This window comes from Myxocyprinus asiaticus, chromosome 27 (genome assembly GCF_019703515.2).
Source record: "Myxocyprinus asiaticus isolate MX2 ecotype Aquarium Trade chromosome 27, UBuf_Myxa_2, whole genome shotgun sequence".
NCBI classification, from domain to species: Eukaryota; Metazoa; Chordata; class Actinopteri; order Cypriniformes; family Catostomidae; genus Myxocyprinus; species Myxocyprinus asiaticus.
Genome location: NC_059370.1, coordinates 29,297,376 through 29,324,949, shown reverse-complemented (window position 1 = coordinate 29,324,949; position 27,574 = coordinate 29,297,376). Strand labels below are relative to the sequence as shown.

Genomic DNA, 27,574 nt, shown 5'->3' with positions numbered 1-27,574 from the left:
TGATTGGTCGATTGTGCCTACAGTAAAATCAGGGCTGATTTTTTTAATTGATGCACCCACAAAAATCACACACTGCCACTCTTAAGTAAGACATTTTGGCCACTGGAGGGTAAGATGTTTGTTTGCCAGTCAGGTCACTCGACGGCCATCTTTGGAATGCTCCAAAGCATATTTGGAATGCTCCAAATGCATATTTTTTTTTTATACAAACAAGTGGCATACAAGTGCAGCTCCCATCTACTTGAATGGGGAAAGACTGAAATCTCCAAAACAGTTGGTCAAGATTACAATCAAATAAAATTTTTCAAATCAGCAATAAAATCTGACAACACTGGTATCGTAAATTGTGCTTCTTTACACCAGATCATGCAAAAAAAAAAAAAAATATATATATATATATATATATATATATATATTTTGACTCGTCCCTAGTTGTTTTTTTTTGTTTTTTTCCCCTAAGCAAAAAATTTGTTAAATGTAGTAAAATAGAAGTGAATGGGGCCAGATTTGAGCATGATAAAAATCACTTATAGGGTTCACCTGCATTTCGTCATCAGGGTAACAAAATTGTACTACTGGATATAACTTTACACTGATAAGCAAGTGATTTTATCACACTAAAAACATACATTTGAAAATGTAATTTTTATTGATTGGCCCTATTCACTTCCATTGTATTTTTCGAGACAAGTCGAAAAAATAATTTTGTCATAATCTGCATTATGCCACAAATGCTGTCAATTGAGCTTAACTTGTATAGAACCCAAACATTCCTTAAACTGCTATGTTGATCCAGCATTGAGGCAACCCACCGACTAGTTGATTTTGAAAATATATAGTTTTGCACATCCCTACACTCTTCTGTGGCAAAAACCTTTTCTAAACTCTCAAAGAGGCCCAAGCATCTCATTTACACCTTTTACACAAAGTGAAGAAAATACTTGTGCATGAATAAAAGAATGTATTAAGAGCGTCTTTGTTTGAAAGCATAAAAGCTACTGGTATTTTAAGGCAGTTTAGCTCATTAAGTCACATGCCAGGGTCTAGTGCACTTTTTACGCAGGCTGGCGATTCAGAGCGTATTCCCACGGTAACAGTTCAAAAGACCTGAGAACCTGGAGCTGGAAGAGAAATGAAAGGCATAACAGACTGATGGCAGAGAGAAAGGGGGAGAACAGGGACAAAAGGCAAAAGAGAAAAAGAGCAGGGGAGGAGGCAAGTGCGATCTGGCCACCGCTGCATTCCGACACGTCACATTCATGCTCACATCTGGCTGCAATACACACCATCCCTGTTACCATTCACTCCCTGAAGTTTTACTTTCTTTTTACATTCACTCACACACACAAACACCCAATCCTGAGAACAAACTCATCGTCACCATTCACTCCCATTAATGTCCTCTGCAACCCATCACCTCTATGATTTCCTTCACTTCTACCCAACAAATACTCACATTATCAGATATAACATGTGCATCATCCAAGAGTATGATTCAAACAAACTAGAACAGCTCTTGTAGAACTTACCAGAAAACTGACTTTGTTGAGTCCATTTAAAACCACTCAGCCTTTCTGCCAGAAGAGAACAGAGCTCAACTCTGGATGACCACATGAGAGTTAACACAATTCTCATTTTGAAATAACTGTGGCCGAGTGTGAATGGGTGACGAATAACGTGCGAGTTACAAGATGGAGGGAGATGTGCCATCAGCACTTCATTTATTCATCCTTCTCTAGACCATCATAGGCCATCGATCCAAACACCAGCTCACAGTTTCATCTCATGGGCTAAGACTTGTTACAGTACTGGCTCGTTTCTACTAGGGATCGGTTACAACAGTTGACTAGTCATCCAACGACCGACTATGTCAATTAGTCAGGTTAACTGGCCCATCTAGATTTTTTTAATGGCTAGTACATCTAGATATTTATTTTTCTTTTTTTTTTTTTTTTTTGTGGATAGTGCACTGTGCTTTAGACTGTAAGACATTTTGCATAAAAAAGCCCTGTCCGAAAAGTTTAATCTTTTTTATGCTTAATGTTTTTCATATGCTGTATGAAGTTAAAAATAGATCAACTTCAAAAAAACATCGAGATCCCTGCATTCTGCTGTACTCAGTCTAGCTGTTTCTGAATGCATCTTATTTAAATGCCCTATTAGAAATGCATCCAACTCGAAAACTGTGTAATTATACAGGGTTTCCTAAAGACCAATTATACATGGATTCTTTAAAAAAAAAAAAAATTGGGTTCAATAGAAATTAAGCTCAATCAACAGCATTTGTGGCATAATAATTAATAAAAAAAATAATTTCGACTCGTCCCTTATTTTTCTTTAAAAATGAAAAGCAAAAATCAAGGTTCCAGTGAGGCACTTACAATGGAAGTGAATGGGGCCAATTTTTGGAGTGTTTAAAAGGCAGAAATGTAAAGCTTTTTTTTTTTTATTCATTTTTTATTATTTATTTTTTTACATTTTAAGTTTATTTATTCTGAAGGGCAGTACTAAATAAAAAAATAATCTTTTATCTCTTATATTTGTATAAATTCTGAAAGGGGTGGGAAAACAAAAAGGGAATGCAAACTTATGCATTCAACTTTATATACTGTATATTTAACCCCTGATTAATGGGTGATCAGCTTTCTTCCTTTTCTTCAGCTTTCTATCTAGTTTCTGTACAACAATCTAAATAAAGCAATTATGTAATTTGGCAACTAAGGGTGTGTTCACACTTGGCAGGTTTGGTTAGATTAAAATGAACTCTGGTGTGATTGCTTTGTTAGTGCGGATCATTTGAACAAGTGTGAATGCTGCCATCCGAACCTTGGTGCGCACCAAACAAGCGGACCGAGACCACCTGAATAGTGGGTCTCGGTCCGCTTCCAAACGAACTCTGGTGCGGTTCGATTGATATATGAACGCAACATGGACCAAAGACAGGAAGTAATTTGCCTAATACTGACCTCAAGCATACCTGGTTCTTCTCATCATAGGGGCTGTGTTGCCCATTACAGTTCAGTACAGGTGTCGGAACTGCCGTCAGCGGTCCTTGCAGCATATCTTCGTTGTGTGTGCAACGGAGGAATGTTTTGACTCCTTTACACATTTTATTAGCTCTTCGTTTGTTCCCAGCTGGTAAAAATACCACCATATATACATATATAAATCTAACGAGCGCATTTCGCCCAGCAGCCAGCATTGTTTTGGATGTTCGGAAAGTTCGCAAAATATACGTCATAAAAGCTGTCCAATCAGGCTGTGAATTTTTCCTGATGCCTTTTGTGTTGTATTGTTAGGTTTGGTGTTAAAAATGCCAGTGTGAATGCTAAGCGAACCAGGACTAAATGTATCATTTTCTTTTTTGTCCGGACCAAGAGGAACAAGAGAACAGAGCTACAAGTGTGAACACACCCTAAAACAGCCATTTGGCTTCTAAAATGTTTTAGTTTTAGAGTCAATGGCTCCAAAGTAATATTTTTTTGTCTGGAGCCCTGGCTCATAAATTTAGAAAATAACTTACATTAATTCTTCTGTTAAAACGTGTATTATTTGCACTGTAAAGTCATGGTTTTTGCAGGATTACAGGGTTTACGACATTACGCCATCACGACAACAAAGCTGTAAAATTGGATTACAGAAAAGATTAGTAAGCCATTTTATTACACTAAAATCATGTTAACACACATACTGTTTATGTCTTATTGCTATACTTTTGAAACAGTGAATATTTAAACTTTAATGGATTGTCCCCATTCACTTCCATTGTAAGTGCCTCACTGTAAATTTTTGTTTTGATTTTTTAAGAAAATGATAGACAAAATTGTATTGAAACCAGAATATTCCATTAAGACCTATTTTGAAAACAGTTGAGCACATCCATAAGTTTGTCCTGCAGATTTAGCCCTGATGAAATTCAGATAAAACACTAAAGCTGAACGAATCCGGATGCATGTGACCAGGCCCTCATAGCTTGTCTCAATTTTCCCTGTTTGACACACTTTTAATAACATTACACCATGAAGGAAAGGGAACACATAAAACATGCGTTATAAACCAAGCAAGTGTATGTGTGTGTGTGTGTCTGTGATAGCTGGCGGAGTGTGTCTGCTGGGTTTTCCCCTCCTGAGTGAGTCAGCAGTGTCGATGCATGTTCCCATGCACCCCTCTGCCCTGCATCAGGGAAACCTGATCCTTCTTTCCCAGCCTGATATTCACTGCCACATGCACTGCAGAGAGGAAGCCTGGCTTCTGCGTGTGTGTGTGTGTGTGTGTGTGTGTGTGTGTGTGTGTGTGTGCGCGCGCGCGTGTGTGGTCTGTCTACAAGCCTGCAAGTATGTATGTGTGTGTGTGGCAGATGACTGTGGGATGTTGAGGGACAGGTGGAGAGATGGATGTATAGACTGTGTGTCTCTGGAGGCAGTGTGCTGGCATGTGGGGGTGTCTGTCAAACAACCAGCCTTCTGTGGGTGAGACTATAGCAGTGCAATGGATCAACACAACTGATTAAGGGTGCTTTCACACTTTGTTCGATTGCTTGGACCGAACCAGAGTTCGTTTCTTCCCCCCTCCCCATACTCCCACTGTTCTCTGTTCACATCATATTCTTTGGGTCCAAACCACGGTCCGATTACGTCATCAACGTGAGTACAAGCGGCAGCTGTTTACCACTGTAACTAGGTAACAACTCGAGAAGTCATCACTGTGTTAAATGAAGTATTAAAGTTTGTCTCTTTGGATTTACCACGAAAACTTGCCATGCACAGAATAATACTTGTGTTTGTCTCCCGCAGATGCATTGAATGTGCAATGATTTGATGAATATAAGAGTTTGTCTGCCACGAGCCCGCAGATGCATTGCAAGAGATGTGACGAATGTGAGCTGCTCTCTGCAGGGGATGTATTTGGACATAAGCAGGTATGAGAAATGCATTATACCACAACGGAGCCAGCAAAGACGCAAATTAACATCATCACAAGCAGTTCACTTCTGTGATTTGGTACGATTGTGTTCATATCAGCAGCAAACCGTACTGGAGTTCACATGAACCGTACCCCAGAACACCTTTTCAAGCAGACCCGAGTGCGGTTCACAGGTGTGCACCAGAATTCAGAAAGCAAAATTCATATTATCCAAACAAACCGAACTTTGACGTCATTCGACTCTGGGTGCGCACCATAAGTGCTTGTGTAGAATATTAGTGATATTAGAAGGTGGTTACACATATTAAATGTGGTTATTCAAGGTCATAGGTGTGGCCACTTCAATATCAAGGGCTGATAGACCTTCGGACCCCTGGGGCACCTGTTCAGTGCTTCCACTCAGATAAGGGGTGTCCAAAGTCAGTGTCATAATCCTTTTATTTCTTGTTCTTATAGATTGCACTGTATCATATTATATCATTTAAAAACCTGGTAGAAACATCTGAACGTGAAAAGTGGAGGTTATTAAAGACTATGGGAGAAGTCGCTTTAAGATCACAGGGTGACAGATGTTAGGAACTCAGGAAGGTGGTTATTCAAGGTCACGGGAGTGGCCGTTTCCATATAACGAGGTGATCAGCCTGTTCAGTGTTTTCACTGAACGGGCGCCCCGAACTCAGTTACATTTTTTTGCCTTACTTTTATTATTAGTTTTTATTTTTTTTGTCCATAAGTGATATTCAAATGTACTTTTATGTATCTTTAATTTTCTTGATCATTTCCATGTAAACCACTTTGAATTAATATTGTGTATGATAAAATAAACTTGCCTTACCTTGCCTATTATCTCTTTTCATTTTGCCAATATGTTTCTAAAGAGCGCATCAGACTAATTTCATGATCGATCCTTCAGGGCTGCACAAATAAACATAACACCATGATCAAGCTATGGACATATTTGATTAATAAACCATTAAAAGCTATGATTTAATTAAATGAATACATGGTCTGTGTGCGTGTAAGAGTAGACGGGTGACGAGTTATTCTGTGTGCATGCGCAGGGCTCATGATGAAAACAATGCAAAGCGCAACAGGATTTTCATTTTATCAAACATTTTGAATCTACTTGGCTACAATGTCTGTTTGGATGAAATAATGGTTCCTCTGATTTAAAAATCACTGTCATTTGAGCAAATACACAATTATAAATATATATATCAAAGATCATCAATAGGCTGGAAAAACTATAGAGAATATTTGAAGCCATATTGATACATATGAGTATTATGAAACACTTATAATATTTTACTTGTGCTTTTTTTATTCATTTGTAGCTTGTCAGTCCATGGTCACTAAACCATCCTTGCATACATCTTGGAAAAGTGAAAATTAATCAAAATTCTCCTTTTGTGTTCCAGGAAAAAACATAACAGCATACAAGTTTGGAATGCCATGAGGGTGAGTAGATAATGACAGAATTTTCAATTTTGATTGAACTATCCCTTTAATATAAGGAACAAATTCTATCATAGAATATTATTATATTATTGTCATGCAAATGAATCCTCACAAAAGGACTGCATCAACAAACAAAGAATTCTAATAGGTTAGATTTGCTTGTGAATGTTTCTGTAAGAGGTGAACTTACGGTCAAAGTGACGGTGTCTCTGGGTGAAGGTGCTCTGCAGGTTGGAGCTAAGCTGATGGACGGGGGCTTTCAGGTCCGTACGGCTCTGCTGACTCAACTTCTCCTCCATCTCCAGAGTACAGCAGGAGAAACCTTGAGGACACACTTTCAGATGGGCTCCTGCAAGAGAGAGAGCATATCATTTTATTTATTTATTCATTCTTCAAATTGACTGAGTCTAGATACTGGCGGCCCACAAGCTAAAACCGTCAAACTCATTTCCGATACAAATCAAACACAGAACAGAACTGAGAACAATGTGTACACAGTATAAAGCTAACAGGCAAACCACAGGCATCTGTGCTGAATGTACAGCACCACACAAAAATACATTATCTTTTACACAGGTAGTGTGTAAAAGATAAAAAAAAAAAAAAAAATGTCTATTGCGTTGTCTTTGCTGTCTGCATGCAAAATCAAACATACAGCACGACCACAAAAATGTTAGCATTTTGAAGTTATGTAGTATGTAGTTAGGACCAATAAGGGGGATCAATAAAGAGAAAACTTCTGCAGACAGTGTTGAGGGACATCAGGCGTTCTCCATGATTTGCCCCATCAGAAAACAAATCTGCACTGCGGTCTACGAGTGAACGGCACAGATGGACAGCGAGCGTTCGGATTAAACAAGGCATCACATTAACATGAGGAGTATGAGCTGGGCGGACTGTGAAGTCGCAGCTGCAATAATGTTTTGTTTTTCATTCTTTTTTAATGCGGTTGTTGGAATTCAGTAGAACACAAGGGTCCTTTCAGTGGACTGGACTCCGACGGGCGGTTTGGCAACTCATGCTGCCATGCAGACAGCCTGGCCACTACACTCAGACAAGAGGTCCCTGCACTCACGGCAATTTCAAAACTCTATGTGGCTATACGTTTAGCTCCATGTCTTTCATATGAATTTTGTGAAATTGAACCAGATGATTTGACGAAGGAAGGAGAGATGTTCTTTGGAGAGACCACAAACTTGGTGTAACTATTCATACTGCTCAATGTGCCACACAGGCATACTGCATTCAGCCATGTGCAAACAGATATCGGTGACACAGCTTGTATCTGAGTATCTGCTGAACTAATCGCCATGGGTGAAAAGCAAAGAGCTGTTGAGAGCTTGCAAATAATCACCATCACCACAAAACATCCAAGAGGAATTGTCACAGTCCATTGCAAGGGTTTGTTTTATACAGAACTGTAGGTTAACATGAGGGAGGGAAGGTCTTAATGACATTGGCCTGCTTTTTAACAAACATGGATGTTTATAATAGGACTAGGATTAACTGGGGTGTCAAACACCTCATTCAATTAATTCTGCACAAAAGCAGTTTTGCATGACATATTAATTTTTGTTCCATCTATATAACAAAACTAGACTCACACAACCAATATCTGACTGCTTCTATTCTGTTTTATTCTTACATCCATTGATCATCTATGATGTGTTTATGTCTTGCAAACATTTGGCTTTGTGTTATAAAGTGAACACTGCTGTTGTAAATTCAGATTAATTAAAAGTCACCAAAGTAACGGTATCTAGCAGGCTGATATAGACAATGCTTTGTTGAAATTGCAAGAATGACTTGTAATAGTCATGGAAGGATCAGTTAAAATGGGTTACAAATTATAAACAAATCAAGTAATGTGATTGCACAGCCATGTTTCTAAAAATACGAGACGATTCAAAAATTAGGGCTGCACGATTTGGACAAAGTCATATTGCAATTATTTTGAAAAATGTAGCGATTGTGATTTGAACTGCAATATGATAAACAACTAGTAAGTGATTCTTGTAAGTGATTAGTAAGTGATGTTTTGCCAATGTTTACTGCCAATAAAAAGTCTACTCTATGAGGGTTAACACTTTAGTCCTCTTAAAAAGAACTAAACTTGGACCTTTTTCCCTTCACCACAAACAAATAAAAACAGTGAAACAAAGAGGAAAAAAGTGTCTTCTCTTCTTCATATTCACATTGGACCTATCCAATCTGTAACTGTTTTTGTCCACTTCATGATAAGGTCTCAGTCCACTATTCATCATCATTATTTTTGGGACCCAGTCAACTTGAATATTTTTTATTGTAATATTATACTAATTATTATCATTTATAATAAGACAATCTTAACTTGCACAGGGCATTGCTATACGGTTCAGTTAAGCCAATGGGTTCTAAACCGCCAAGCTTTTATTTTGGCAACATCTGCATGAAGAGTTTACAGCTGAATTCTCATTCACAACAGCTGTATATTGTGCTCCTCATTTTAACGTCGTCTCCACCTCTGTCCACAAATACCTGGTGACATGTGGTGTATTATTTGTATATTAACTTTGTGTTTGTTATGTATTAACAACCATATTTGGAATTAAGCAAAAGTGAAATTAGTGAATTCTGGAACACTTTAAATACAACCCACTCAGTGCTAGTACACAGAATCGAACTCTATTACTCTGAGCATGAGGTGGAGTTGTAGAACACAGAACTGCTCTGAACATACTGTAATAATGCACTAACACAACTCAGACAGGACATAAAAGCACACAAAAACTTTCAAGCAGCACGAGCAGACTATTTTTATTTTTTTAAATTATTATTAAATTGCAGCCCTTTCCAAATCGCACTAGGTGGGGGCCTGGGTAGCTCAGAGAGTATTGACGCTGACTACCACCCCTGGAGTCACGAGTTCGAATCCAGGGTGTGATGAGTGACTCCAGTCAGGTCTCCTAAGCAACCAAATTGGCCCGGTTGCTAGGGAGGGTAGAGTCACAAAGGGTAACCTCCTCGTGGTCGCGATTAGTGGTTCTCACTCTCAATGGGGCGCATGGTAAGTTGTGCGTGGATTGTGGAGAGTAGCATGAGCCTCCACATACGGAGTCTCTGTGGTGTCATGAACGACGAGCCACGTGATAAGATGCACAGATTGATGGTCTCAGAAGTGGAGGCAACTGAGACTTGTCCTCTGCCACCCGGATTGAGGTGAGTAACCACACCACAACGAGGACCTACTAATTAGTGGGATATTGGGCATTCCAAATTGGGAGAAAAGGGGATAATAAAATTAATTAACAAAAATGCACTAGGTCATCTCGTGATTTCAATTTTATTTTGATTAATTCTGCAGTGGCAACCCTATTAAAATTTAAAATAAACTAATAGCCAAAATCATCTAAACTAAAATAAAATACTAAACTAAAACTAAGAACTAAAATGAAAAAAGATTGGAACAACACGGGAATGCACAGAATCAAAACAGAGCGTCGCACGGTACACTAGAAATTGTGGATCAGATAAATGTATGTGAAGTTTATGCGGACAGTTCTTTCATCAACATGCGCGCTGCCCCAGCAGCTTTCACGCACTGTTTCCATGTTTATATCCGCATCTCCCACTGAACTTAGATGCGATATACAATATGGAACAGCATTTCTGTGCCCAGGATTTAAGCATCTGCTTAATGTGCTTGAGCCCCTTTATAAAGTTCCTACAAGAACACATTTCAGCAATTCTGTAGTGCCCACTCTATATAAACAAGCATGCGCTGTAATTATCCAGCAGGGGACAATTGTCAATGCTAACAGATCTGCCCTCTCCTATTATATATTCTGGTTTTCCCAAAAATAAAACTTGAAAATTGAGTGATAAGTACAAGTGGTGAGCTGAAAGGCAAAAGACAGAGAAATCTGCACTGCTAATGTCTTAATTTTGTTACAATTATTATAATTGCACTTTTTTCCTTTTATGTTTGTATACAAGGTGCATATAAGAGGCTCTTAAGTTTTGTATTGTAATTTCATTGAAGAAATAGTGCAGTGCAGTCATGTATAAATAAGCCTTCACAATAAGAATTGTTGCCCATCGGCCACTGTGTTTACAAAACAAATAATTTAAAGAAAGATTCTTTGTTTTCGTGGCTGTACTGAAACCGCACCGAATCGTGACCCCAAAAGCAAGGTACGTACCAAACCAGGCATTCTGTGTACCGTTACAGCCCTAATTTTTATTGAATATTTATATTATATTCAAAAATATATTTAAAGAAATAGTAACTCATAGTACGTTGCCATTCTCTCAGAGTTACAACAATGCATATTTAAAGAAATTCCATGTTCAGAGCCAAGCAATTCATATGTCACAGAAAAGAGGTTAAAGTTGAGGGGGTGGGTCCTGTTTTGTTTACATAATCAGCCTTGATTTTTGAGCACTCATAAGTTTGGACTACAATAATCAATACCTTTATCTTCAAGAGGCCAGATCAATATGCCTGCTTGCATGAACGTACTCATGCAAAAATCCATCACTTTAAAGTGTAAGTGACTTGGAAGTCACTGTAATGTAAGGCTAAATTTTCTAACAGAAATAAGATCTATTTCCATTTACATATGATTCTGAGGAGTATACCACCTCACTATAAATCTTGAAGAGGGATTTGTTATTGCCGCCTCCAATAAATCACTTCCTGTTGCTGTTCTACAGGTCTAAGAACATTCTGTTTTACTTGCGAATGAGTGGATGGAAAAATGCCCTGTGGACAAAACCCAGATTAGTCCTGACACCCCCCATGCTCTCCACATCTTCCACAGCCATGATGTGCCCCTGGCCCCAGACAGACTTCATCCCCCATAATCCCAAAGCCACTAGCCAGCAGGCTTAACCGCCACAGTCAAAGGTTAACAGCCACTCCTCTGAGAGAGGCCATGGCACTGTGACCCTGCTAGGAACTGACCAGCAGACTTACCACCCACACACATACATACACAAACTCACTCACAGCCCCAAACCCTCAGAGTCAGAAGTAATAAATTCTCTGGGGGATTATTTCAATCCGCCCATCGCTTTGGCCACCACATCAACATGCTGTTGCCAAAAGAAACAAATAGTAAAGGTCTTCCCTGTCTGCATAATAAGACACATGCGGCACCTTCCATGTCAGCGCAAGTGTCATCAACACCATCCGCTCTGCTTACAGCCATCACTCTACCTTACAACCATCATTCCAGGTGGATGTGTGGTGTGAAAGATCATCTTTTAAATTTATTGTTTGAAAAATAAGTAAAAATGTCTGAGAAAGCCATTTCCCAGCTCCCTTTTGCCACAACATCCAGAATGGATTCAAAAAGAACAACTGAGCCACTTCACGGCTGGAAGACTTGCTCCACTAATTCATAGAGGACCTGTGATGTGAGATTAGTACCTGTCAAAATAAAATTAGAAATAAAAAAAATCAAGAAAGAGACATGTAACCACCCAGTGAAGGGGATACTATCAAAATGGACTCGATAGCATGTTGCACACTCCTGTGAGAGTTCTTAGGCCAGAAACATACATGCAAGTGTGAAAACATTTCCATTGTACATAACATGTCTGTGCGTTGCACCAAATATATTATTATTTAGGTAGCTATCTATAATCATGTCAGTTTAACTCGCTTCAACTAAGGCCACATTCACTAGTGCTGGGAATCGTAAGGAATACAACGATTCCAGTAACGATTCCAGTAATAATTTTAGTGTCTTTTTTAAAAGAATTATTTGGAAATAAGAAATGCAATTTTAATTGTTTTTACTGCCTTCTGCTGTCTGTTACCAAATAATGAGGTAATTTCAGATTTCTACAGAGCATATATAACAAATCAGAAATAAATGTAATACAATTCTTGTAAAAGGTGTGTTTGCAGACTTTTTAGAGACAATTACAAAACAATAAGATTTGTAATTTTGGTTGGTTTAGATTGGTTTGTAAGAACAAACCAATCTAAACCAACAAGAAATGTGATGACATATTTCATTAGTTAATTTATTCTTTTATAAAATTCCACTTAATAAAACAAAACTTGTGTATCTTTAATTATACATTGTCATATGAACAACCAGTCAGTAACTGCACTGCTTGATTTAACAGAGACACAGGTCATCATTAAATAAACGGTAACAATTCCATAGACAGTTTAGACTTTGTTATGTCGACTAATGTTGTACTTCAGGCTTGTGAGACTTCAACAGTACCTATTTCATTTCGAGTTGGACATTCATAACTTGCACATCAGTATAAGTTTACTTGTATACCGGAAGCGCCTTATGTTTTGCGCTGTAGATTCAAAAGAACTGGCTCCTTTGAATAATTCTTTCAGGAATCGAACAATACCGGAAGCACACGTTTCGCGCTGCAGATTCAAAAGAGCCAGCTCGAGACTCGTTCGATCGTGAATCTAATGTACTGGTAGAGCTGTGTGTTTTATGCTGTAGAATCAGTAGATGGCAGCGCTGCTGCAGCAATTTGCTGCTGGAAACACGGTCCAAATATTTCAGGATGGTGTTCCAGCCGCATCGGCGGAAAATTGCAAGCAGGAGAACCATTAACAGAACCTGAAATCATTAAGATCACACAATTCCGGTATTAAAAAAAAAAAAATGGAACCATTCTGAACAAGAACTGGTTCTCGGTTACCAACCCTAACATTCACACTAATAGGTTTAAGTTTGAAAGCTCCATTTTCATTTTCCTAACATCATTGTTTTCCAAAGTCTGTGGTTATGGAGACCGTTTTTGAAAGTCTCCATATTAGGTGGAGTAAAACGCAGTTTGAGTGGCTGAGGGTCTTAAAATTAGCAAAATAATGCATTTTCAAACAAAAATGTATTAATAATTATAATTAATAATTTTATTTATCACACATTTGCACATATACAGTGAAATTCTTTTTTTTTTTTTTTTTTCACATATCCCAGCTAAGCTGGGGTCAGAGCGCAGGGTCAGCCAAGATATGGCTCCCCTGGAGCAGATAGGGTCAAGGGCCTTGCTCAAGGGCCCAACAGTGGCATCTTGGCAGTGCTGGGGCTTGAACCCCCAACCTTCTGATCAGTAACCCAAAGCCTTAACCGCTAAGCCACCACTGCCCCTATTAGTGTTTATGGTGCCTAACTTGCTCAGCAAGATTCCCTTCAAATTGTTTTTCTACCATGACTAAAAATTGACCAGAAAAGACTTTGAGGTAAAGCTTGCTATAATGCTCCTTGTGGCAATGCTGAGACTGCAACACATACTTGTGTTGTTATAAATTGCATTACAGAACACACCAATGTGTGAAATATAGCGTAGCTAGAAGCGTCTGTGTTCACATACTTGCATAGTGTGTTTCGGGCCTTATTCCTATGACTACAAACCAAACATAAGTGCTAAACATCATGCCCTATAGTCACAAAATCCTGCCCATCTTTACCTTAACGCAAGCTGTAATTACCACCATGGGAGAGAAACAACTATTTCACAAGGAAATTTTTCCTCTCAGCCCCTGACACCCACCTCCATTTTCACTCAACCAGGGTACTGTGTCATGGGGTATGCGACAACCTGACCTAACTAAATCAGATTTGTTGCTCTGGCTAATATTCAGAAGAAATGACAGCAACTTGCAGATGGCAATAAAACATAAATTCTTGGGGGAAAAAGCTCCAAATGAGTACTGCTCGAAACCTTTGAGGAATTAGCATTTAATGAGTACACTCCTTCCTTCTGGCAGAGAGACGTTCATACATTGCTATTACCTTTTGTGATGAGAGCAGTTTAAGAGGCTGTGCGAAATTGAGCAAAGGCATTTGAGACAGATAAGAGATAGATTTTTTATTTCTAAATCATAGCTTTTCTATTACATGGTTGACTCTTCCAAAATTTGCCTTTCATGTTCAGACATGTCCCTGCTGATGCAGTCAAACCATCTGCTTGAAGATAGATCTCTCTCCATCCCGACCCGCCTCTTTCTCTCTCTGTGTGGCCTGAGGCTATCTTTGGACTGTCCATTCTTCATTTACAGACTCATGAATACAGGGTGGTGGATAGAGAGCATTTACAATGTCCAAGGCCAATCTTTTCCCAATTTTATCTCCTGTATAGCTTGGACAGACATGGGCCTTGCTGTCAGCAAGACATCATGCATTGCCTCAGAGAAATTTATAAAATTCACAGAATCTACATCTACTTTAATACAATTGTTCTATAAAAGTTAGTAATGAGTAACATCTTAGAAACAATATGGACAGTTATCTTAATTTTTGCTTTGCCAAAAAAAAAAGAAAAAAAAAAAAAGAAAAAAGAAAAATATTTCAAAAGAAGCCAAAGCACACACAAGCAACACACAGATAAACAGGCTTAAACAGTGAAGCATCCCAGGGCTGTTATAAGAAATATCACTCTTGGAAAGCCACTTCCCAATCCATCCAATCAAAATAGTGGACTGGAACTAACTGTTGTACAATGTGCATTTTAAGAATCACATGGGATCAGAGCTTGTGAACACATTTTGTAACTCTTAAACTGCCAAAGTCACAACTGCAACTTTGGAATTCATTTTTTAAACCAAGTTTGATTTATACTGAGCTAAAAAAAAAAAAGTTCTGGTTCACTCAAGGCAGAGAGGCCACAACTGATGTCTTGTTCATGAGGAAACAGCTGGAGCTCTTTATTAACAGAGTTGTAGAGAAGGTAGAGAGTCAACTGCTCAGGTTTTTATTGTGGTTCCCACCGCAATGGGAAGGCATTCAAAAATGACAACTGTAGCAGGAACCCATTATTAGAGAGAAACTGCTCATATGGAGGTAATAAAAGAGGGGTATTACTTTCTCTTTCTCTCCAAATCCAACCCAGTATCTCTCAAACACTAACATGACAAGTTTACAACAGTACTGCCACCACAATTATGCTTTTCAGAGACTTGCAATTAATGTAGGATGGCTAAATGAAAATGACAGCAGTTAGCCGGTGAGTACGATCACTAAACAAAATGGTGGATGATGTCAAAAAGGTCATTTTATGGCACTTGGGAGTTTGACTTTGAGAGAAACAGGCCTTGGTAAGAGAGCACTGAACACCTTATATGTAGGCCACATTGTCCTTTAACATTCATCATATTTAATGATACAAGTCTTTACATGCTCAATGTCACTGTATTTGCCTACCTGCCTCTCTCATTTGCTTTCAGTCTTTTCTTTTTTAAAGTTGACATTTTACACTGAGCATTTATTTTTTCCACCTGTCCTCTAACCCTTATAATTAAGTATGCTATTTGTTTTTTATTTTTTTGCTACTGTATCTTTAAGACTTTGAATATGTACCTCTTATGACAGGCTAACCTCTTTGCTTGTGAAATGAGAAACAATAGTACTAAATGAACAGACATTAATATATTATTAAATGTGGGTGATCATGTTAATATGCTGATTGCTCTTACATAATAACTGTTACATGTTCTAAATCACTGATTTTGCAGCTTAGTTTCTTAAAATGAGATATTTAGGAATGTTAGTTTATGACAAATCCATACAAGAACCATTTAATTTCAAAAGAGCAAGGAAATTCTATTTTCCATGAACTGGCCAATGCACTCAAGTGTGTCCTGTGGATGCTGTTAATGCACTAACGGGTCTGGTCAAAGAGATAACCTGAAGGGGCCGATTTATAAAGCTCCAAGACTTTGCTCAAGGACACATTCCTCAGGTTTTACACTAAGAAAACATTAGCAGAAAAAAAAAAAAAAAAAAAACGTGGACCTACAATTAGAGCAATGTTTTCTGACCTACCACCCCTCCCCCCATTTAACCATCTCCTGCACACTACGAAAAGTGTCTACTACTCCCTGATCCACTGAGAACACGTTCACAGGTCACACTGTCAATAATGAGCTGGGCATTTTCCACAGGCAACTGTTTACTTGTGTGTGTGTGTGTGTGTGCGGTCAGAATTGATTCAGTGCTTGGTACTTCCTGGTACTGCAGGAAAAATGGTATTATTTCATTTTTTCATTTTATTATCGATTACCGGTACTTTTGACATCCCTATAAATGGACAAAAATAATGTTAATATAAAGAAAAACAGAGAAATTTGAAGTGCCTAATTACTGCTGTACCAAAATCATTTAAATTCATACAAGGACAACAGGTTTAGGATGTTGCTAAGTGATTTCTTTCTGGCCCAAGTCAAAAGAGCCCACCTTCAAGTTGCTATGATTTTCTGGTCCCTAGATATGTCTGATACCTGCTCCTGCTCTTGCTTTTGCACTTCCTGTGTGAGGCTGGCAATTAGATGGGGGCGGAGACTCTAATAAGCTACACCTGAAGTCAGGCCTATTTAAAGGTGCAGTATGTAAGATTCAGAAACCCTTGTTAATGACACCTGTGGCCGTTAAGTGAACTGCAGCCAGCTACCTGTTGCTCGTGCACACACTCCATAGGGACGCGAGCGAGCATCGGCCAAAACAATGACGTAACGTACAAAGAGACAATATGATTCACCGACATCATGCTGACAGATGAGGTAGCATAATTAAAATTACACCGTTATGATTGTTTTACTACAAACTTTGAGACTGTATATTATATTTGACTCTCCAGTGCTGGAACAGGGCTAAAACAATGTGTGGATATAGGGCTGACTATGCAAGACTGTAGTTTGAAGTAATCACTTTTCTTTGCATGATACATTGACTGCATTTATACGATACCCTTTGTCAGCGTTAGCTAGCTAGCCAGCTTTATCAATGGCTGTTAGCTAAATTTGGTGGATGATGACAGTAGCCGTTTATAAAATAGACTGTACATTATAAATATGTTGACAATTCAGTATTGATGTGATTCCATCACAACTGTCATTTTGATATATCGATGTGCTACTGTTTTATAATAATAGAATGTATATATTTTCTATATAACCAAGTAACGTTACACTAATGAATGGAGCTTTTTGCATTACCTTGAACACTGTCTAGCATTCATTTCATGTGTTATTGTAGTTTACCTTGCTGAATAATTACAGATTAACATTGATTATGACAGTTACTGTGAATCAGCATACCTGACTTTTAGTATAAAGAGAAGATCATTTAAATTATTTATAGGAAGCTTGCAATTCGTCAGCGTTAGCAGGCAAGATCAAGTTAGCTACAATTACACAGATCAATCCTTATGGCACTATATTTCACATGCTTTGCAGTTATGTAAGCTTACCTGTCTAATAAGAAGAACGCCAATTCAGGGTGGGTTATGATACCCAAAACCGATGAAGGTCCTTCCAGGAATCAAATGCCCTGCCAATGTTCACTCTACTTTTCGCTCGACCACGAGCACGTTCTCGTTTAGCCAGATGGGATTCAGTAGATAAATGTTTTTTTTGTGTGTGTGTGTGTGTGTTTTTGGCTTACTCAGAGTTTGTGTAGGAGTCAGTGTTGTGCTGGGAGCCGGCCGTTTGCTGGATTCCATCTCTAAGATAGCGTCACCTAGTGTTGCAGACTGTTGTCGCTGTTGAATAGCGGAAGAGAAGCACTGAGGCAAGGCTCTCGGGAGCGTGCATAAACGTCACATCCTTTGTGTGTGACCCGCTCCTTTCGCATGAAAATCAGTCTACAGGCTTTAATAGGCAAACTAGGAAGTCCGGGAAGGGCTCATTTTTTAAGTTGCGTTACAAGCCGTTGTACATTACATTAAAATTGTTACATATTGCACCTTTAAGAGGTGCTGGCTGCACTTCAGGGAGCTGCGGCAGTCGGCTAACAGCCAGGCAACAGACCAATAGCTTAAAAAAGTAATGAGCTGAAGTGTACAAATTCTTCAAAAACTACTAATTCTTAACCCAAAGTGTAAGCAATTGCCTAAATAATAGTGATGTTCACCTTAACAAGAAATGAATATTATGGAAGTAACTCTAGTAACAAAGTCCTGCACTTCAAAGGCTGGTAGAATGTAAGAGTTTATTTCAATAGAAACTCATAGAGCAAGAGTTATAGACAGTGCTACTTTGTGCATATGGTTGTACTCTAAATGTACATAAATCATAGCAAAAAAGATTTAGACCCACAGAAATGTTTAAATCCACTTCTTGCCGAGTTCTTCTTTCAAATCATATAAAATAAGCACTTAAGGCTCACTTTGAAATGGTTAAGAGATTAGGAATTTCAGCTGAGGAGAACTGAAGTTGAAACGAAATGGTAGTCCAGCCCGCCACAAAGTCTTAACAAGCATGTGTGCGAAATTATGCTTTCTTAAATAAATCAAGGATTAAAATTTAGCTCAAACACAGCTGTCAAAACATCAAACCACCAACATTTTCTTTTCACATGGCACAAAGGTTAATGAAGAGAAAACAAAGGTGCAAAATAAAAAAACAACTTCATCAGAAGTAATGTGATTGTATTTGTCCAAGGTCAATGTCCTGGCTGAGCTGTAGCACTTGACTCTTAATAACAGGCTAATTAGTCTAGACAGTTGTGTGATTATTAACCAGGGAAAAAGCATTGTATCTATACCATGCCACCCCTCCTGGTCTTCGATATGCACTAAGGCACAAGGGCAAGCACAGAGACACTTCAAAATACAAACCAGATGTAAAGTATGATGCTGAGAAGGGAGCCTTAATACCAAGTAAATTGGTAGAAACTACTGCACTGAGACACACATATGTTAGACTGATGTGTGTGTGTACACACTTCAGCAATCACCCAAAAGCTCTCAACCTTTTTGTACCAGTCAATCTCTGGTTGTTAAACCAGAGCAGGGCCTCTGGCCAATTAAAACTCCCCAATAGTAAGCATTCCAAAAGTCTGCCATCCATGAACATTTATCCAAAAGTCCCTGGGGAGATTCCACAACATCGCTCCAGCCTCTCACTCCATGTCTGTCTCCATCTCCCTCACCAGTGTGCCGTCTCCAGCTTTGTCTCCACTCACAAAAGCTCCCTGCCTACACCACTTCCCAGGTCACCTCATTGTGAATCATTTAACTTGGTCTGGCACTTTCACAGACACATTAAAAGTCATGAGATGGCATGTTTGGAGTTTAACAGAAGAATCAAGGGATCCCTGTTGTTCATTACTTATGAAGTCTTTACATGAACATTGGAGTGTGAAGCTTTTCATGCAAACTACAGGGAAGTCAGTTAATGACCAAGTAGGGTCAGATCTGATGGGCGAAACTCAGATAATACTTATTTATGATAAGTATTGATCATACATTTTTCATCATCTATTTAGGACGATAACTGAAGCAGATAATATTAGACAATTTTTTCCAATTCAACAAGAAAGTACTTTTTATGCCAGATTTCCAAAGTATTAAACAGTTATGCATCTATTGTCCTGTCCATTATGTTCAATGCAAACCAACAAAAATAGTATAGATTTATAATATTGTCCAAAACAAAACAAAAATCTTGGTTATTAATATTGGTCATAAACTGTCCTTTTTTAAATTATTGGTATCATTCTGATTAGGCTGATACAGGAAGCAGACAATTTTAGAAATGTATGCCCCATATTCGATCAATATTTATTTCCATATTTCAAAGGTATTTTTATCCATCAGTTGTATTGTAAAATGGTTTGATGCCTGATTTCACTTGAAACATATGCTTTAGCCTAGTGAATGGCATTTGGTTTAAAAAAAAAAAAAAAAAAAAAGAGGCAAATTAGTAAGAAACTTCATCCATAACATAATTATTGGTATCTGTCAAAATTAGAGATATATCGATAATCGGTTTGACCAATATTTTTAACCAGTATTTACACTTTTCCACATTTCCATATTCTTTAATATAGGGTTTGCCGATAAATTGGACACAAGACAATACATTTCAAAAATGTATTTAGTGAGGGGCTTTGAACAAGAGAATATTTCAACCAAACTGGTCAAATTAATTCTTTGAAGACTGCGCGCAAAATTAGTTTTTTTTTCTAAAGCAGTTCACCAGAGGTTAGTGATAAATGATTAAGTTGTTAATGTGCCTAAAAGCAGAAAATAAAACATCTGTTTAAAAATTGGTTATGCTTAATGGATATCGGACACTTAAAGGTGCAGTTTGTAACTTTTTCTGTATTAAAATACTTTCTCCTATCCAACCTTAAACTATAAGTAGACCATATATAGGTTAATTTTCTTGAAATCTGTAAGCACTGTCTCTCTCGTTTTGAGAAAAGAAAAACATTTTCTTTGACCAACGGCAGACGGAGGCGTATTCAAAAAGCTGTTTTGAAAACAACGTTTATTTTTGCAATTCCATTTGGTGGTGCCAGAGGCGCAGAAATTACATAGCTTAAACACAAAAATAATCAGTATTGTTTTGGTCATTGAAAACCAATATCAGTCAATCTCTAACTTAAATTTCTATATTGGTGGATCTTTGGGCAAAACAAAAAAATGCAGAGGATTCATCCTTGTACAGAGCTGAAGGTACACAGCAAAGGCGTAGATACACCAACTGAAATGGACCAAAGTTCAGCTGGAAGCAATTACACCCCCCAACCAATACCTCCACTCAAAGATCCAGCAAGAGACAAATTACAATGATCCTGTACGCAAGCAGAGACACTGACAGCATGGAATGCACCATTTATTTACATATGAGGAGACAGGGGGCAAGAGGTACAGGCCAGGAAGAAAGGAGGAAGGGGTTGAGAGAAAGGAGGAAAAACACATTAAAGAGGGATGAAAACTGATTACACAGTTTAATCTCTATGCCCTTTTCCACTGCAGGAACTAAAGCCCGTTTCAGGTACTTTTCGCACAAGAAACTACAGTTCCTCTTAGCCATTAAGAGGGACTTTAGACAGATATTTTAGCTCCTACTCCAAGGTAGGTACTTCTGCCCTCAGAAGTGTGATGGTGGGAGGTGCTGCAGCCTGTATGATGCACAAAGCAATGAGAAACGGAAGGTGTCTGCAGCTGCCATGAGTAAACAAACTTGTAGCTGTTAGCCTACTATTTAGAGGACTGGGCAAATTTTCCAATTCCTGTAACAGAAACAACATAAATCCAACAAATTATCCAAAGAGGATCGTCTGTTTCACACGTGAGTGTGAGGGGTTAGCAGAGTTGCTGCGTGACTTTAACGGAAGATGCTGAGTTTTTAAATTGCATCTGTACTGTGACTACACAGAAAATAAAGTGATTTCTGGATTACTACATTGTTTTTTTCCTTGGGATAACAGGCATAAATAAGATGTTTATCAAGAATGGGTAAATGAAAACCTATTATAAACTTAACCGTCATGAAATCTAATTTACAGGCGGAAAATGTTGCATACCTGTTACTGCATTTTAGTAATGTCAAGACAACTTTTTTCAGTCAATGGGTGAGTAGTTCAATGCAGTATTTTATGTTTAGTCACAAAAGCTTTTATTGTAAAAACTGTACTAATAAATAGGCTTATAGTGCATTTTCAATGCTCCGGTTTCCCCCACAAGTCCAAAAACATGCAGGTTAAGTGAACTGGAGACTCTAAATTGCCCTGTAGGTGTAAGTGAGAGTCCCCCAGCCACTGAGGGTTGCGTCAGGAAGGGCATCCGGCGTAAAACCTGTGTTAAGTCAAATCTGCGGATCACGGATGGTCCGCTGTGGCGACCCCTAACGGGAGCAGCTGAAAGAAGAAAAACATGTTTTCCGCTGAGTTCAGAGCGCTTCGTCTTTCACTCCAGCTTCAGGGACACCGCACGCAAGGCTCACGCACCCAGTGTAAACTGTAACCTGAAGACACAGGCTGCGTATGATACCTGGAGAATGCTGCCTATAATGAGGTAGGATTAAAAATAAGGCGCTTTTCAATCTGTTCTGAGACCAGTTTCCTTTAGAGTTCAGTTCATTCAAAAACACTATCCATTAAGCCATTAACTGATTATTCAGCAAGGCAGCTGCTCACGTTTTCAAATGCAGACACAGTTTCTGTAAAACAGCCCTAACAAAAGTGTAGCTCCGATCCTGACGTCCTCCATCGGTGTTCTTGTTCTTGTTGCTGCTGCTATTGAATTGCGTGTGCAGACAGGGTCAGAAGAATAATGGATGACACTAGATGATGTGACTACGGGGGTTACTTTTGTGTGTGCAAATGCAAGAGGGAAAAGTCTCGTTGGTATTGCTATTCCTCATCTAGAAAGTTACTAAGGGAAAAGTACCAGGACTGTGTGTGAGAATGTGGCTTCTGATGGGATAATGAAAGAATTCCATTTACAAAAATGAACATTTGTGTGCATGTATGCATAAAGACTCGCAAAGATAGGACGTGAATGACAGTGATGAGGTAAGAAGGGGGGTGGAAATATCCAACGTGAGAAACTGCAGGCCTGGCTGAGCAGTGACAATACATACATCTCCTAAAATAATAATTCAGTGCCCTAGGCAATCAGTAACAAACACTCCAACTCCCAGAGTGTGATTACAGGAAACTAACTTTTATCACATATAGCAACAATCCCAATGCTTGCAAACAAACCAAAGCTCTGCAGTAAGAGAAGACACAGAGGAACACATGACGCATATTTGTACTGCAGGCTTAATCAAAACTTGCTTGCTTCCCACACCCAGACACATCTTTCCTTCTAGTTCCTCATCATAAATGGAATAAATGAAAGTTGAAGCTTTAGATTAGTTGCTATGTGACAAAAACAACAAAGCATTTGTGTGCCTTCACTGTGTGATGCTATTCAAAGCTCCACTGTAATTGAATAAAGTTTAATTTAATATTTCAGGAAACATTACAAATATTTCTGCATGAATGGAACAGCGACTGGCTGATAATTACTTACAATTTAAAATGAGTGCTCTGAATATACAACACACAAACCTATTAGTACGCCATTGTTCATACATAACCTATTTTGTCATTTCCTTCCATATTCAAATCATGCAGTAAAGCTTGTTATTTTACAGGTTTACGTTTAGCCAAAGAGAATGCAGATCCTTAGCACAAAGAGATTTCCTGCTTAACTCAATTCTTTATCTCTTTGTAGGCCTATATATACAGTGTGTGTGTGTGTGTGTGTGTGTGTGTGTATATACAGGTGCATCTCAATAAATTAGAATATCGTGGAAAAGTTCATTTATTTCAGTAATTCAACTCAAATTGTGAAACTCGTGTATTAAATAAATTCAGTGCACACAGACTGAAGTAGTTTAAGTCTTTGGTTCTTTTAATTGTGATGATTTTGGCTCACATTTAACAAAAACCCACCAATTCACTATCTCAAAAAATTAGAATACATCATAAGACCAATAAAAAAAACATTTTTAGTGAATTGTTGGCCTTCTGGAAAGTATGTTCATTTACTGTATATGTCCTCAATACTTGGTAGGGGCTCCTTTTGCTTTAATTACTGCCTCAATTCGGCGTGGCATGGAGGTGATCAGTTTGTGGCACTGCTGAGGTGGTATGGAAGCCCAGGTTTCTTTGACAGTGGCCTTCAGCTCATCTGCATTTTTTGGTCTCTTGTTTCTCATTTTCCTCTTGACAATACCCCATAGATTCTCTATGGGGTTCAGGTCTGGTGAGTTTGCTGGCCAGTCAAGCACACCAACACCATGGTCATTTAACCAACTTTTGGTGCTTTTGGCAGTGTGGGCAAGTGCCAAATCCTGCTGGAAAATGAAATCAGCATCTTTAAAAAGCTGGTCAGCAGAAGGAAGCATGAAGTGCTCCAACATTTCTTGGTAAACGGGTGCAGTGACTTTGGTTTTCAAAAAACACAATGGACCAACACCAGCAGATGACATTGCACCCCAAATCATCACAGACTGTGGAAACTTAACACTGGACTTCAAGCAACTTGGGCTATGAGCTTCTCCACCCTTCCTCCAGACTCTAGGACCTTGGTTTCCAAATGAAATACAAAACTTGCTCTCATCTGAAAAGAGGACTTTGGAACACTGGGCAACAGTCCATTTCTTCTTCTCCTTAGCCCAGGTAAGATGCCTCTGACGTTGTCTGTGGTTCAGGAGTGGCTTAATAAGAGGAATATGACAACTGTAGCCAAATTCCTTGACATGTCTGTGTGTGGTGGCTCTTGATGCCTTGACCCCAGCCTCAGTCCATTCCTTGTGAAGTTCACCCAAATTCTTGAATTGATTTTGCTTGACAATCATAAGGCTGCGGTTCTCTTGGTTGGTTGTGCATCTTTTTCCTCCACACTTTTTCCTTCCACTCAACTTTCTGTTAAAATGCTTGGATACAGCACTCTGTGAACAGCCAGCTTCTTTGGCAATGAATGTTTGTGGCTTACCCTCCTTGTGAAGGGTGTCAATGATTGTCTTCTGGACAACTGTCAGATCAGCAGTCTTCCCCATGATTGTGTAGCCTAGTTAACCAAACTGAGAGACCATTTTGTAGGCTCAGGAAACCTTTGCAGGTGTTTTGAGTTGATTAGCTGATTGGCATGTCACCATATTCTAATTTTTTGAGATAGTGAATTGGTGGGTTTTTGTTAAATGTGAGCCAAAATCATCACAATTAAAATAACCAAAGACTTAAACTACTTCAGTCTGTGTGCACTGAATTTATTTAATACACGAGTTTCACAATTTGAGTTGAATTACTGAAATAAATGAACTTTTCCACGACATTCTAATTTATTGAGATGCACCTGTATATATATATATATATATATATATATATATATATATATATATATATATATATATATATATATATATATACACACACACACACACACACACACACACACACAGTACTTTGCCAAATTTTAGGCACTTGTGAAAAATGTTGCATAGTGAGGATGTCTTTAAAAATAATGAAATAAATAGTTTTAATTTATCAATTAATGTCATACAAAGTCCAGTAAACATAAAGAAGCTAAATCAATAATCAGTGTGACCACCTTTGCCTTTAAAACAGCACCAATTATCCTAGGTACACCTGGATACAGTTTTTCTTGGTTATTGGCAGATAAGCTTCTTGGAGAATTCGCCACAGTTCTTCTATCCATTTAGGCTGTCTCAATTACTTCTGTCTCTTTATGTAATCTCAAACTGACTCGATGTTCAGTGGGGGGCTTTATGGGGGCCATGACATCTGTTGCAGGGCTCCCTGTTCTTCTATTCTAATCTTTTCTATTTGCAGAAGTAATGTTTGGGAGTCTAACATTTATATTTCCTATTGACACTAAAGTTGAAGATATAAATAACAATCTTAAGACAAATGCTTTTGTGAAACATCTTATGTGCCTAAGACTTTTGCACAGTACTGATATACAGTTGTGCTCAAAAGTTTGCATACCCTGGCAGAAATTGTGAAATTTTGGCATTGATTTTGAAAATATGATATGTCTTTTATTTAAGGATAGTGATCATATGAAGCCATTTATCATCAAACAGTTGTTTGGCTCCTTTTTAAATCATAATGATAACAGAAATCACCCAAATGGCCCTGATCAAAAGTTTACATACCCTTGAATGTTTGGCATTGTTACAGACACACAAGGTGACACACACAGGTTTAAAATGGCAATTAAAGGTTAATTTCCCACACCTGTGGCTATTTAAATTGCAATTAGTGTCTGTGTATAAATAGTCAATGAGTTTGTTAGCTCTCACGTGGATGCACTGAGCAGGCTAGATACTGAGCAGAAAAGTACTGTCAAAAGACCTGCGTAACAAAGTAATGGAACTTTATAAAGATGGAAAAGGATATAAAAAGACATCCAAAGCCTTGAAAATGCCAGTCAGTACTGTTCAATCACTTATTAAGAAGTGGAAAATTCGGGGATCTCTTGATACCAAGCCAAGGTCAGTTAGACCAAGAAAGATTTCAGCCACAACTGCCAGAAGAATTGTTCGGGATACAAAGAAAAACCCACAGGTAACCTCAGGAGAAATACAGGCTGCTCTGGAAAAAGACGGTGTGGTTGTTTCAAGGAGCACAATACGACGATACTTGAACAAAAATAAGCTGCATGGTCGAGTTGCCAGAAAGAAGCCTTTACTGTGCCAATGCCACAAAAAAGCCCAGTTACAATATGCCCGACAACACCTTGACATGCCTCACAGCTTCTGGCACACTGTAATTTGGAGTGACGAGACCAAAATAGAGCTTTATGGTCACAACCATAAGCGCTCTGTTTGGAGAGGGGTCAACAAGGCCTATAGTGAAAAGAATACCATCCCCACTGTGAAGCATGGTGGTGGCTCACTGATGTTTTGGGGGTGTGTGAGCTCTAAATGCACAGGGAATCTTGTGAAAATTGATAGCAAGATGAATGCAGCATGTTATCAGAAAATACTGGCAGACAATTTGAATTCTTCTGCACGAAAGCTGCGCATGGGACGCTCTTGGACTTTCCAGCACGACAGTGACCCTAACCACAAGGCCAAATTGACCCTCCAGTGGTTACAGCAGAAAAAGGTGAAGGTTCTGGAGTGGCCATCATAGTCTCCTGACCTTAATATCATCGAGCCACTCTGGGGAGATCTCAAACGTGCGGTTCATGCAAGACGACCAAAGACTTTGCATGACCTGGAGGCATATTGCCAAGATGAATGGGCAGCTATACCACCTGCAAGAATTTGGGGCCTCATAGACAACTATTACAAAAGACTGCACGCTGTCATTGATGCTAAAGGGGGCAATACACAGTATTAAGAACAAAGGGTATGCAGACTTTTGAACAGGGGTCATTGTTGCCATGTTTTGTTTTATGATTGTGCCATTTTGTTATAACCTTCAGTTGAATATGAATCCCATAAGAAATAAAAGAAATGTGTTTTGCCTGCTCACTCATGTTTTCTTTAAAAATGGTACATATATTACCAATTCTCCAAGGGTATGCAAACTTTTGGGCACAACTGTGTGTGTGTATATATATATATATATATATATATATATATATATATATACCTAACTCAGCTATGAAGTATCATACAGCACAGAAGTAAGGCTATATTGAGAACTCTTTGACTTCAAACACACCCGCAGAGGGTCCACACAAACAACCTGTGGTTCGAAAGGAGATGAAGGGGCAGTATATCTAGGTCAAAGCATGTCTTGTTTGGAAATTTGCAAGCCCACCATAACCCTGATACCACCAAACCTACAGGCGCACCCAGTATTTCACTCTCAAAATCTAGATCCCCATACATTTTTTACACAATCTTCCTGACTCTGAAAATCCAATTTTTCAAGGAATAGTTCACCCAAAAATGAAAATTTGCTGA

General features: G+C 38.6%; 1 protein-coding gene and 1 long non-coding RNA gene across 2 annotated transcripts in view; one reads left to right on the top strand and one right to left on the bottom strand.

The window, feature by feature from the left end:
- LOC127417670 (glypican-6-like) overlaps positions 1-27,574 on the bottom strand; it is a 60,703-nt gene that overhangs the window by 18,703 nt on the left and 14,426 nt on the right. The window contains exon 2 of the mRNA XM_051657805.1: positions 6,572-6,730. Within this exon, the coding sequence (XP_051513765.1) occupies positions 6,572-6,730 (159 nt within the window). The remainder of the gene's footprint in view (positions 1-6,571; positions 6,731-27,574) is intronic.
- On the top strand, positions 4,889-6,694 carry LOC127417674 (uncharacterized). The gene is made up of 3 exons (XR_007893307.1): positions 4,889-4,918; positions 6,342-6,381; positions 6,601-6,694. It is a non-coding gene; the product is annotated as an uncharacterized LOC127417674 (long non-coding RNA).